The 14,313-nt window shown below is 42.9% G+C and overlaps 1 protein-coding gene and 4 non-coding genes across 6 annotated transcripts in view; 3 read left to right on the top strand and 2 right to left on the bottom strand.

The window, feature by feature from the left end:
- Positions 1–1,253: 1,253 nt before the first annotated feature.
- On the top strand, positions 1,254–1,327 carry trnai-aau (transfer RNA isoleucine (anticodon AAU)). The gene has a single exon. It is a non-coding gene; the product is annotated as a tRNA-Ile (tRNA).
- A 2,388-nt stretch (positions 1,328–3,715) lies between these two features.
- Positions 3,716–3,787, bottom strand: trnap-ugg (transfer RNA proline (anticodon UGG)). Its single transcript has one exon. It is a non-coding gene; the product is annotated as a tRNA-Pro (tRNA).
- A 7,131-nt stretch (positions 3,788–10,918) lies between these two features.
- trnaw-cca (transfer RNA tryptophan (anticodon CCA)) lies at positions 10,919–10,990 on the bottom strand. Its single transcript has one exon. It is a non-coding gene; the product is annotated as a tRNA-Trp (tRNA).
- Positions 10,991–13,282: 2,292 nt separating this feature from the next.
- On the top strand, positions 13,283–13,354 carry trnag-ucc (transfer RNA glycine (anticodon UCC)). The gene has a single exon. It is a non-coding gene; the product is annotated as a tRNA-Gly (tRNA).
- A 22-nt stretch (positions 13,355–13,376) lies between these two features.
- The window catches only part of LOC129831788 (EF-hand domain-containing protein D2-like), a 67,579-nt gene continuing 66,642 nt past the window's right edge, over positions 13,377–14,313 (top strand). Inside the window, exon 1 of one of the 2 annotated variants that reach the window (XM_055895241.1) lies at positions 13,377–14,073. In XM_055895241.1, the coding sequence (XP_055751216.1) occupies positions 13,766–14,073 (308 nt within the window). In that variant the 5' untranslated portion in view covers positions 13,377–13,765. The remainder of the gene's footprint in view (positions 14,074–14,313) is intronic. The other variant, XM_055895240.1, reaches the window with a different exon arrangement.

Below are 14,313 nucleotides of genomic sequence, written 5' to 3'. Positions count from 1 at the left end.
TTTCACTGGTATTTAACTCACGTGTTAAGCCCTGATTTAGGTTCATCTCTGAATGAATTCCTGGTAATATGGAGATGTGATTTATTTCAGTTGAAGGCATTCAGTTGTACAACTGACTAGATATCCCCCTTTCTCTTGATAAGTGTGTGAATTTGACCATTTTCTGTCCTGCTAAGCATTCATAATGTAACAAATACTTTTTGGTGTCAGGGAAAATGTATGGAATAAAAAGTGCATACTTTTCTTTGGGAATGTAGTGAAGTAAAAGTAGTCAAAAATAGTAAAGTAAAGTAGATACCCCCCCCCAAAAAATTACTTAAGTAGTACTTTAAAGTATTTTTACTTAAGTACTTTACACCTACTGACCTTAGGGATGGTGCCAGGTTTCCTCCAGACATAAACAGGTTTCCATCCAACCTTTTTATGTCAGATAAAAAAATGTCACGACAGGTCTAATGTAAACAGACGGGACGTTTTCCAAATTTCGACAAAACAAAATAAACTACACAAAGTGCGATCTTTTCTTGTCGGTAAAATTAAGTATGCGAGAAATTTCGGTGGAAAAGCTTTTATGCACAAATATTTATATAGTAACCATCCGATTGACATATTGTGTGGTCCTCCCACTACCTCTCGTCTGGAAAGCAATCACAGCATGCAACCGATGAATGAAATGATGATGGACTTCACAGGGTGGTGTAAGTGCACGGTGATGAGTTTGATGCTCCTTTCAAATAAATATCGAGGGCTCTTATTCTGGAGACATGATCATTGATGCTTGGCTACCGTTTGACAAATAAAAATAATATTGCTTTTTTGTCCATAATCTCACCATGTAGGGAAGGCTATACGTGCCCTCTAGCCAACAGCGCTACAGAACACGTGCCAATACCAGAGTGAGCACACTCGCTATATTTCGCCAAATTTTTGTGAGAAAATTATCAATAGAGTTAAAATGGGATGGAAACCCATTTCACATGTTTTTTATTCGGTACGTGGGAATTCAACCGCAAAAGGCATTTTTATGTTATACGTCATCACACACAGCCTCTTACCTGCAACAAGTCAATTTGATGGTAACCTCTCTGTGTGAAAATGCACATATTGTTTTTAGGCGGATTTTTGAATATACGCATGGAAATCTGTTGCCAATTGGGTGGAAACCTAGCTAGTGGTGAACAGATTAGTGAAAACTACCCTCCAGTAGCTGTATGGATTATCACTATATTCTCTACAACAGATGAGGTGTGGAAGGCCGGTTAGCTCAGTTGGTTAGAGCGTCGTGCTAATAACGCGAAGGTCGCGGGTTCGATACCCGTACTGGCCAGAACCTTTTACCACAGATTCTAGTTTTACCGTAGTCAGAGGGCATTTAATGAAATACCCATCTCGGCCGTTTGAATACAATGAGAACAAGGGTAGGCTAACTATGTCTGTATTATCCAAATCATCAAGTAATTTTACAATCTGTCATATCAATATATAATTCAGTGAGTGTACTAGCTAGATTACACTAAATCTGAATTTGTCCTGCTAGGTGACCTATACTGGGACATGCTTAAACCACCTGACCAAGTCCTAAAGCAATGGGATTCCATAAATCTTTCTCAGATTATTACCAATCCCACAAGGTATGACTCCAAACACCCAGAAAAGGCTGCTCTCTTCGATGTTTTCCTCACAAATAATCCTGATAGGTATCAGTCTGGTGTTTTCTGTAATGACCTTAGCGATCACTGTTTTACAGCCTGTGTTCATAATGGCTGCTCAGTGAAACGGCCAGTCCTGATTTGTCTTAGAGGCTTGCTAAAAAACTTTAATGAGCAAGCCTTCCTTCATGACCTGGCCTCTGTAAATTGGTATAGAATCAGCTTGATCCCCTCTGTCGAAGACGCTTGGACTTTCTTTTTTGATATTTTCAGTGGTATTGATAACAAACACGCCCCCATAAAGAAAATGAGAATTAAAAACAGGTTTAGCCCCTGGTTTGACCGTGATCTTGCAGGGTTACTCCACCTCAAGAATTGCATTTGGTGAAAGGCTCGGCACACACGTCAGGCTGACTGGCCCTCGTTCAGGCAAATGAGAAATAAGTTGTCACGCCCTGACCTTAGTGATCCTTATTATTCTCTATGTTTGGTTAGGTCAGGGTGTGACTCGGGTGGGAAAATCTATGTTTTCTATTTCTTTGTGTTTTTGGCTGAGTATGGTTCCCAATCAGAGGCAGTTGTCTATCGTTGTCTCTGATTGGGGATCATATATAAGTTGTAATTTTCCATTTGGGTTTTGTGGGATCTTGTTTTCTGTTTAGTGTTTTTTTGCCTGACAGAACTTTTCGCTTTCGTTTTTTGACTTTCGTTATTTTGTTTGAGTGTTTTTGAATAAAAAATCATGAACACTTTCCACGCTGTGTCTTGGTCCACTCTTCCTACCACAAACGAGAGCCGTAACATAAGTGCACTCAGTCTATCCGGAAGGCCAAAGTGAGTTACTTTAATTAAGGAGCAGTTCTCTCTCTGTGGGTCTAACCCCAAGAAGTTCTGGAAAACGATTAAAGACCTGGAGAATAAACCCTCCTCCTCACAGCTGCCCATGTCCCTTAAAAGTTGATGATGTGGTTGTTACTGACAAGAAGCACATGGCTGATCTCTTTAATCACCACTTCATTAAGTCAGTATTCCTATTTGACTCAGCCATGTCTTCTTGCCCGTCCAACATTTCCTCATCTCCCACCCCTTTTAATGCAACTATTCCTGATGCTCCACCCTATTTTTCCCCTGCTCCGCTACAAAGTTTCTCCCTGCAGGCGGTCACTGAGTCCGAGGTACTAAAGGAGCTCCTTAAACTTGACCCTAAAAGAACATCTGGGTCAGATGGTTTACACCCTTTCTTCTTTAAGGTTGCTGCTCCTATCATCGCCAATCCTAATTCTGACGTTTTTAACTTGTCTGTCCTCTCTGGGGAGGTTCCCATTGCCTGGAAGACAGCCGTGGTCCGTCCTTTATTTAAAAAAAGAGGGAGATCAAGCTGATCCTAACTGTGATAGGCCTATTTCTATTTTGCCGTTTATCAAAAGTGTGGGAAAAACATGTCAATAATCAACTGACTGGCTTTCTTGATGTCTATAGTATTCTCTCTGGTATGCAGTCTGGTAGCCGCTCAGCTTATGGAGGGGTCACTGCAACCTTAAAGGTCCTCAAGGATGTCACCATTGCCCTTGATTCTAAGCAATGTTGTGCTCTACAACAAAGCTTTCTTAGTGTCCAACAAGCTTTCTCTGCCCTTAACCTTCTTCTGAACACCTCCAAAACAAAGTTCATGTGGTTTGGTAAGAAGAATGCCCCTCTGCCCACAGGTGTGATTACTGTCTCTGAGGGTTCAGAGATTGAGGTAGTCACTTCATACAAGTACTTGGGAGTATAGCTAGACGGTACACATCACATACGTGTTTGTTTTCGTTAGAAAAAGTACATAAATATATATATAGATAGATAGTCTGGATTCCGATATTGCTCCTTCTCATTATTTATGTCTTAATTCCATTATTTTACTTTTAGAATTGTGTGTATTTTTGTGAATTGTTAGATATTACTGCATTGTTGGAGATAGGAACACAAGCAATTCGCTACAGTCACTATAACATCTGCTAAATATGTGTATGAGACCAATAAAATGTGACTTGATCTGACCTAAAAAATATAACATTTGAAAATGTGGGCTCGTCCGGGATTTGAACCCGGGACCTCTCGCACCCAAAGCGAGAATCATACCCCTAGACCAACGAGCCGCTTAGTTTCCATTTATATAATCCACATTTTGACACATTGGTATTGAACATTTTACGAAATGCGTAAAATAATCGGAATACATCCTCGATATGGCCACACAACACAAAACGTAGCTAGGCGATTGTCTCGCTGCTAGGGAGAAACAGAAATGTATATATCGCCTGGTGGCACGTAGCAAGCTCAAGATGGAAGATATTCAAGAGTTTCTAAACGTTCTGCAATGTATATTTCAATTATATTTGGTGTAACTGTCACAGCCATAGTAACCTAACAGGAATAAAAAGATGCCTGCGCGACCTCGCCACATTCGTTTATCAGGGTAGACAGAATTTAGGTTGAAATTGCAAATAGTACTCAACTGCAGCCCGCAATTCGGGGCGCTCCTACATGTGTTTAGAAATGTACCAATAGAAGTATAAAGAGGGGTTCCTGCAGATGTAGGAACACCCCGAATTGCGGGCTGCAGTTGCACTGTTCTTGAAAATACTGTAAAACAGAACAATATCCTTGAAAACTGGAAACATTCGCTTTTTGACGGTTCTGCGGAGAGTGCTGCCACAGATAGATATTTAGTTATTAAAATCTTTGGTGCTGCCTGACTAAAGCTGAATTGTGGCAGTAGCTAGCTAGATCCAGTAACCTAGCTACAACTTTTTATTCTACTCTTCAAACACAATCACACTCGATTTGTGCAAACATGTACAAAAAGTGTTTCAGCGTTTGTGTGGCTTAATTCATGTAAGAATACACAAACTTTTGTTCCAATTAACTCGTAGGAAAAGACACACATTTGTGTTACTGAAGTTTATACATCTAACCTGAAAATTATTATTTAAAATTTTTTTATTTTTTATTTCACCTTTATTTAACCATGTAGGCTAGTTGAAGGCAAGTTCTCATTTACAAGTGCGACCTGGCCAAGATAAAGCAAGGCAGTGTGACACAAACACGGAGTTACACATGGAATAAACAAACATACAATCAATAATACAGTAGAAAAAGTATATATACAGTGTTTGCAAATGAGGTAAGATAAGGGAGGTAAAGCAATAAATAGGCCATGGTGGCGAAGTAATTACAATATAGTAATTAAACACTGGAGTGATAGATGTGCAGAAGATGAATGTGCAAGTGGAGATACTGGAGTTCAAAGGAGCAAGATAAATAAATAAATACAGTATGGGGATGATGTAGTTGGATGGGCTATGTACAGGTGCAGTGATCTGTGAGCTGCTCTGACAGCTGGTGCTTAAAGTTAGTGAGGGAGATATGAGTCTCCAGCTTCAGTGATTTTTGCAATTTGTTCCAGTCATTGGCACATCATATGGGTAGACAAATAATGTTATGCAGCAAAACACAACTATAATTTTTTAGGACACAAACCAGTAATATGAATCACTGTTGATCCATCCTGTTCTGATCTAATGAGATGGATGTAGGATTTCCTACGGCCTAGAATTGTAACGATCGTTGTATCGAGGAGAAGGAGAAGACAGCATGGTAAGTACTCATAATTACTTTTAATGAATACTAACAAAACAACAAAAACGATAAACGAACAGTTCTGCCAGGTGAACATACACTAAACAGAAAACAACCACCCACAACGGAAAATAGAAATCATTTAGAAACATGAAATAGTTATGAGTACTATTTCAGCCAATGTTATAATGCATGCACTGGAAGGTAGTTCATTAGGGTAACGTTGCAGAAGGAAATGTTCCATAGCTTCAATACCGCCCTCGTGTGGAATATTTATGTATAACGACTCAACATCAAAAGTAACTAACAAGGTATTCTCAGGGAGAGGATCAAGAGATTCAATGATAGACATCATACTGCTGGTGTCCTTTACAAAGGAGGGGAGCTGTTCTGCGAGTGGTCAGAACAGGGCTCCGGGCAGCCGAGCGGAAATGGAGGAAAACTCGCCTCCCTGCGGACCTGGCATCCTTTCACTCCCTCCTCTCTACATTATCCTCTTCTGTCTCTGCTGCTAAAGCCAATTTCTACCACTCTAAATTCCAAGCATCTGCCTCTAACCCTAGGAAGCTCTTTGCCACCTTCTCCTCCCTCCTGAATCCTCCTCCCCCTCCTCCCTCTCTGCTGATGACTTCGTCAACCATTTTGAAAAGAAGGTCGACGACATCCGATCCTCGTTTGCTAAGTCAAACGACACCGCTGGTTCTGCTCACACTGCCCTACCCTGTGCTTTGACCTCTTTCTCCCCTCTCTCTCCAGATGAAATCTCGCGTCTTGTGACGGCCGGCCGCCCAACAACCTGCCCGCTTGACCCTATCCCCTCCTCTCTTCTCCAGACCATTTCCGGAGACCTTCTCCCTTACCTCATCTCGCTCATCAACTCATCCTTGACCGCTGGCTACGTCCCTTCCGTCTTCAAGAGAGCGAGAGTTGCACCCCTTCTGAAAAAACCTACACTCGATCCCTCCGATGTCAACAACTACAGACCAGTATCCCTTCTTTCTTTTCTCTCCAAAACTCTTGAACGTGCCGTCCTTGGCCAGCTCTCCTGCTATCTCTCTCAGAATGACCTTCTTGATCCAAATCAGTCAGGTTTCAAGACTAGTCATTCAACTGAGACTGCTCTTCTCTGTGTCACGGAGGCGCTCCGCACTGCTAAAGCTAACTCTCTCTCCTCTGCTCTCATCCTTCTAGACCTATCGGCTGCCTTTGATACTGTGAACCATCAGATCCTCCTCTCCACCCTCTCCGAGCTGGGCATCTCCGGCGCGGCCCACGCTTGGATTGCGTCCTACCTGACAGGTCGCTCCTACCAGGTGGCGTGGCGAGAATCTGTCTCCGCACCACGTGCTCTCACCACTGGTGTCCCCCAGGGCTCTGTTCTAGGCCCTCTCCTATTCTCGCTATACACCAAGTCACTTGGCTCTGTCATATCCTCACATGGTCTCTCCTATCATTGCTATGCAGACGACACACAATTAATCTTCTCCTTTCCCCCCTCTGATAACCAGGTGGTGAATCGCATCTCTGCATGTCTGGCAGACATATCAGTGTGGATGACGGATCACCACCTCAAGCTGAACCTCGGCAAGACGGAGCTGCTCTTCCTCCCGGGGAAGGACTGCCCGTTCCATGATCTCGCCATCACGGTTGACAACTCCATTGTGTCCTCCTCCCAGAGTGCTAAGAACCTTGGCGTGATCCTGGACAACACCCTGTCGTTCTCAACTAACATCAAGGCGGTGACCCGTTCCTGTAGGTTCATGCTCTACAACATTCGCAGAGTACGACCCTGCCTCACGCAGGAAGCGGCGCAGGTCCTAATCCAGGCACTTGTCATCTCCCGTCTGGATTACTGCAACTCGCTGTTGGCTGGGCTCCCTGCCTGTGCCATTAAACCCCTACAACTCATCCAGAACACCGCAGCCCGTCTGGTGTTCAACTTTCCCAAGTTCTCTCACGTCACCCCGCTCCTCCGCTCTCTCCACTGGCTTCCAGTTGAAGCTCGCATCCGCTACAAGACCATGGTGCTTGCCTACGGAGCTGTGAGGGGAACGGCACCTCCGTACCTTCAGGCTCTGATCAGGCCCTACACCCAAACAAGGGCACTGCGTTCATCCACCTCTGGCCTGCTCGCCTCCCTACCTCTGAGGAAGTACAGTTCCCGCTCAGCCCAGTCAAAACTGTTCGCTGCTCTGGCACCCCAATGGTGGAACAAACTCCCTCACGACGCCAGGTCAGCGGAGTCAATCACCACCTTCCGGAGACACCTGAAACCCCACCTCTTTAAGGAATACCTAGGATAGGATAAAGTAATCCTTCTAACCCCTCCCCCCCCCCTTAAAAGAGTTAGATGCACTATTGTAAAGTGGTTGTTCCACTGGATATCATAAGGTGAATGCACCAATTTGTAAGTCGCTCTGGATAAGAGCGTCTGCTAAATGACTTAAATGTAATGTAATGTAAATGTCTAATAAAAAAAGTCAACAAAAGTAGATAGAGGGGCCGTTACTGCATCAATGCCCGCTACAATACTGCGCCCTGGAGGTTTTGTAACATTCTTGTGTAATTTCGGCAAAGTATAGAAAGTGGCAATTTTAGGGTGTTGAATAGCCAAAAAGTCGTGTTCTTTTTTGGTTATCTGACCAGAACTTAAATACCCATCTAGGACAGTAAAGATAGTATTCTGAAATTGGGAAGTGTGGTCACTTCTGAGTTTCTTGTAAAAGGTGTTGTCAAGCAGCAGTCTATGACACTCATCATGATGACGTCATTTATCTTCAGGACGTAGCTCTAGAAAGAGGCCAGAGTTCCCGATTTACAATTCCGAGTTGGTTGACCATTCAAAACATATATCCCAATCGGAGCTAATTTTTTCCGGAATTTCCAGTTGTCTTGAACTCACAAAAGTAAAGTTTTCGTAGTTCAGAGTTAACAGGTGTTTTGAGCGCGGCACAAATCATGCTTCATTGACAGCATGGCCAATGTTGAATGTTTATCAGTTTAAACATGGAAAAGAGTCACTTAATCCCAGATTTGGGACCACACAGCCACTCCACAGAATAGCAAGCTAGTAATTGTTTGCAATGCTTGCAGTTAGCCACTGTCATTTATTCCTTCCAAACCACTCTTTGTTGAATTTGCGATTTCCAACTTGTTGTGTAATTTTTATTGTGAGGATCGACGCAGGAGACGAGAAGCAGCTACAGAGAGAACATTTAATAAACAACGACATGAAACAGAACAGGAACAGCGTTTTGATAGGGGGAAAATAACAACATCAATCAACACGGAACAAACGGAGGAGCAGACAGATATAATCAACAAAGTATTGGAGTGAGTCCAGGTGAATCCAATATTGCGCAGCTGTGCGTAATGATGGTGACAGGTGTGCGTAATGAACGGCAGCCTGGAAACCTCAAGCGCCAGAGAGGGGGAGCGGGGGCAGGCGTGACAGTTTATGTCCAATGGCCGATGAGCACTGATACATTTTATCTATAATTTCTCTTCATTATTTTTCTTCATATGACCAGGATTAAAAAGGATTTGCCTGTAGATTTTCAACATGATTCATGATGATGACTGAGGCTTGACCACATTGAGCGGGCCAAATCCGACCTAACAAGAACAGCCACAGACAGAAAACTCTACCAGGGGTAAAAACGACTGTCCTCAAAACAGTTTGTTGGGCTTGGGGATAATTTAGGCCTACGACGCTCTTGAACTTGCCCTAGTGTTTAGCTTACAGAAAAGCACCACCTCTATTGCGTATGCAGACAAACTGATCCACCACATGAACCTTATCATCACACAAACGAGATCTGGGATCCAAAGTCACTGCGTATCTGCCTTGATGTTTATAAAACTTCACGGGACCCCTCTTGCGCAGTGGAACCGCAGAAGGATATGTGACCACTTCGATATGGTGCATTCCTTTCACCAACACGATTCGAAAGGCACCAAAATCGCTTTAATAAAATCATGTTGTATTTGTCACATGCGCCGAATACAATAGGCGACCTTACCGTGAAATGCTTACTTACAAGCCCTTAATCAACAATGCAGTTTAAAAAAAATAGTTAATAAAATATTTACTAAATAAACTAAAGTTTAAAAAAGTAACACAATAAAATAACAATAGCGAGGCTATATATACAGGGGCAGTTCTAGCTTGTATGGCTCCCAGCAGTCTTATGGCTTGGGGGTAGAAACTGTTAAAAAGCATTTTGGACCTAGACTTGGTGCTCCGGTACCACTTGCTGTGCGGTAGCAGGGAGAACAGTCTAGTACTAGGGTGGCTGGAGTCTTTGACAATTTTTAGGGCCTTCCTCTGCCTGCCCGGTATAGAGGTCCTGGATTCCTACTCATCACTTATTTTTATTATTATTACAAATAGAAGATAACCACATCTCACAATGGTGCTATTTTAGTACAGTTAAATCAAAGCAAAATCAATGTCTCACAAGATCACATAATAATTAGGCTAATTAGTATTTTACATAACAGAACCAAATGTATTACTATAAAGGCTACTGTAGCATAGTGTGCCTATAATATGTGGCATCAAAAACATCTCTGTAACAGCACGTCTAAGCAGGATAAGCTTTGATTGAAACAAAATAGGCCTACAACGAAGGCTAAAAGTTTGTTAACACCATCTGCTTTAATTTGCCCACGAAACAGTAGTTAAAGTAGATCTAAGTACATATTCCCATGAAACTGATTGAGATCAAACTTTTTCTAACAATATGTGTGGGCACTTGGCATAGGAAAATGTTGCGATTGGAGGATGCATGTTATACAATGAAATGTAGTAGGCTACAGCTGTCTGTACAAACTTTGATTGAGAAATGATGACATAAAAAAATATATGTTTGTTCGCTCACCTAAAAAATTAGCACTACATCACTGGACAATATGGACAGTATATGAATAAAGGTAGAAAATCCAAGACAGTCAAATGATATAGTTTGAGGAGTACTTCTGTCTGTAATAAAGGCCTTTTGTGGGGAAAAACTCATTCTGATAGGCTGGGCCTAACTGCCCAGTGGGTCGGCCTGGCTCCCAAGTGGATTGACCTATGCCCTCCCTGGCCCACCCAGGGCTGCGCCCCTGCCCAATCACGTGAAATCCATAGCTTTAGGGCCTAATGAATTTATTTAAATTGACTGATTTCCTTATATGAAACGTAACTCAGTAATATCGTTGAAAATGTTACGTGTCGCGTTAATATTCTTCTTCCGTACAATTGATCAACCCTGCATTATTGGTTTGACTTATAAAGCTAAATATTTCAAGTTTGCCCACGGCTCGTTGGTCTAGGGGTATGATTCTCGCTTAGGGTGCGAGAGGTCCCGGGTTCAAATCATGCAAAAGCATGCAGATCTACAACTATAATATCTACCAATACATTTACATTTAAGTCATTTAGCAGACGCTCTTATCCAGAGTGACTTACAAATTGGATAGCAGAGACCAAAACGATGCAACACAGTAGAACGCTGTTGTGTAAATGTGTTTTATTTTACAAGGTGCATGGCGGATAGGGCTCTCTTCTCATTTAGCTTTCAAACAGCAACCTAAGAATAACTGTAGTTTACAATCTAGCAACCCGGGGTTTATACAAAGACAACACATACAAAGAAAATGATTGACCCCGACGTGATTTGAACACGCAACCTTCTGATCTGGAGTCAGACGCGCTACCGTTGCGCCACGAGGTCTATAACATTTAGTAGTACAACGTCTGTAAAAACAGTTGTTCAACGTCTATATTTCGCTACATTGTTTGCAACGCTCTAGGTAGTTGATGTGATATAGCAAGAACTAACAAAGTTGTTGCAAAACACCCCTTTGCGTGTTACAAAATATCCGCATTGTCTTTAGCCTATGACCAGGCAGGAAAAATAAGAAAAAAAACACAGGTCAGGTGTATTCAGGATGCTTTGAAAATTAAATGAACACTCAAAAATCAACTACTTGTTACTCTGAGATTTTGGGGGATGAAATTTTAAGTATGCTCATATTTTTTTGACACTACATTCAGACAGTAATGAAATGAGCTAGCCCCTATCTGAGATACCTACAGCAGCCCTCATCCTCCATATACTACACCCGTTCTGCCGTAACACAGGCCAGTCACATTTTGTTCAAGGTCCCCAAAGCACACACATCCCTGGGTCACTCCTCTTCTCATTTCGCAGCAGCTAGCGACTGGGACGAGCTGCAAAAAACACTCTAACTGGATCGTTTTATCTCCATCTCTACATTCAAAGACTCAATCATGGACATTCTTACTGACAGTTGTGGCTGCTTCGCATGATGTATTGTTGTTTCTACCTTCTTGCCCATTGTGCCCAATAATGTTTGTACCTTGTTTTGTGCTGCTACCATGTTGTTTACATGTTGTGCTGCTACCATGCTGTGTTTTCATGTGTTGCTGCCATGCTATGTTGTTGTCTTAGGTCTCTTTTTGTGTAGTGTTGTGGTGTCTCTCTTGTCCTGATGTTTGGGCTATTTACAGATGGACTATGTACAGCTGCAGCGATCGGTTAGCTGCTCAGATAGCTGATGTTTAAAGTTGGTGAGGGAAATATAAGTCTCCAGCTTCAGCGATTTTTGCAATTCGTTCCAGTCACTGGCAGCAGAGAACTGGAAGGAAAGGCGGCCAAATGAGGTGTTGGCATTGGGGATGATCAGTGAGATATACCTGCTGGAACGCTTGAAGAGCATGCATTTAGTTTTACTAGCATTTAATAGCAGTTGGAGGCCACAGAAGGAGTGTTGTATGGCATTGAAGCTCGTTTGGAGGTTAGTTAACACAGTGTCCAAAGAAGGGCCAGAAGTATACAGAATGGCGTTGTCTGCGTAGAGGTGGATCAGAGAATCACCAGCAGCAAGAGCAAGATCATTGATATATACAGAGAAAAGAGTCGGCCCGAGAATTGTGCCCTGTGGAACCCCCAAAGAGAATGCCAGAGGTCCGGACAACAGGCCCTCCGATTTGACACACTGAACTCTGTCTGAGAAGTAGTTACCCGGATACTTTAAAACTTTTTGCAATTAGTGCTACAGGATGCAAATTTCTGTTTGAAAAAGCTAGCCTTAGCTTTCCTAACTGACTGTGTATATTGGTTCCTGACTTCCCTGAAAAGTTGCATATCGCCGGTGCTATTCGATGCTAATGCAGAACACCACAGGATGTTTTTGTGCTGGTCAAGGGCAGTCAAGTCTGGGGTGAACCAAGGTCTATATCTGTTCTTAGTTCTACATTTTTTGAATGGGGCTTTTAAAGAGAAACCAGCATCCTCTACTGACAGGATGAGGTCAATATCCTTCCAGGATACCCGGGCTAGGTCGATTAGAAAGGCCTGCTTGCTGAAGTGTTTTAGGGAGCGTTTGACAGTGATGAGGGGTGGTCGTTTGACCGCGGACCCATTACGGACACAGGCAAAGAGGCAGTGATCACTGAGATCCTGGTTGAAGACAGCAGAGGTGTATTTTGAGGGCAAATTGGTCAGGATGATATCTAAGAGGGTGCCCAGGGTTACGGATTTAGGCTTGTACTTGGTAGATTCCTTGATATTTTGTGTGAGATTGAGGGCATCAGTTTAGATCTAATGGTACATTTTCATTAAGCTATTACTCCAGTACATATAGGTGGGAGGCAAGGGGTGCATTTTTCCTGCCTGTTTGTTTTGCACAGAACATGGAAGCAGATGATGACCTTTCTTCATTTAGCTAGATCATACATCTTTCTTGGCAGGCTGAGATCTAGCTAGTTTGCTAGGCCATGACTATTTTAGCCGGTCCTCCCTATTAATGTGGCTAACGTTACTGTTTTGTTTGTCAATCCACACTTGTTTGACTGACACTATATCTCCGCTATTTCAGTAATGGGAGTCGTGCTATTTGAGCATATAACATGTAAACAATAATGGCACCTACAAAATTATGGTTCAGATAAACTCCATAGCGTCTCTAAAGTAAGACAGGATTCTTGTTGATGCAGTCGAGCGTTGGTGGTATAGTGGTGAGCATAGCTGCCTTCCAAGCAGTTGACCCGGGTTCGATTCCCGGCCAACGCAGAATTCTTTTCCCTCCGTAGTTCCTTTTTTGACGGAGGCTACATTTTAGTACCTGCGTCACCGCTATAATAATTAGGTTCGATAAAAAGGATGACCAAGTAAACATACCAAGAATGTCTCTCAAATACTAGCTAAAATCAAAGCAATTATCCATCAAGCAGTTCATTTAACAACAACTTGACGTGTTGCACCTTTTATGCTCTTATTTGTTTGGGTTCGCCTGTGGTTGGTTTCAGATGCTGTAATATAGCTCAATTTATACTTTGATGCTGATGCTCGGTTGTGCTCCGCCTCCTCGAAACTGTCCAGGTTGAGAGGAGCTCAGAGTCACGAGCTGACAGACACAGCTGACCACCCTGAGTGCTAGGCACACGCTCCCATCGCATCAAGTCAAAAAGTATCCTACGCAGCATGGCATCGGACGAATTGGCGAGGAAACTACAGCCCAGGATGGCCGCAGAGCAGGCTCCCCAATTCAACCCGTGTGCACCAGAGGAGACCCCGGTGAAACCGAGCGACTCTGTCCCCGAGCAGCAGGAAAAAGCGGCGGTGGTCATTGTCAATGATGCCACATCGGAACTCACGGCGAAACTCACCCGGAGACTGGACATTAACAATGGGAACGCGGCACCCAAGCAAGCCAAGGTATTCAACCCCAGCACGGAATTCAAAGAATTCTCCCGCAAACAGATCAAAGACATGGAGAACATTTTCAAACGGTAGGCTAATAAAAAATGTGAATATCATTCTAATATCATTCTTGTGGCAATGGTTATGGCCTATGTTGTGACTTGACTTGATAAAGAGGTGTCCTTAGTTTTGTCTGTAGGGGAGACCGGTGAACAAAGTAACAGCGGATCAGTTGTACTGTAACAGTTTAATAACTCAAATTAGAGACTATTTAGAAAGATGTTATGAAATGTGTTAATGCATGCTTAGTGTGTATATATGCCTTATGC

The sequence above is a fragment of the Salvelinus fontinalis genome, chromosome 33 (assembly GCF_029448725.1).
Source record: "Salvelinus fontinalis isolate EN_2023a chromosome 33, ASM2944872v1, whole genome shotgun sequence".
Classification (NCBI taxonomy): Eukaryota; Metazoa; Chordata; class Actinopteri; order Salmoniformes; family Salmonidae; genus Salvelinus; species Salvelinus fontinalis.
The sequence above is the reverse complement of the archived record's forward strand: the minus strand, read 5'-3'. Positions and strand labels throughout refer to the sequence as shown.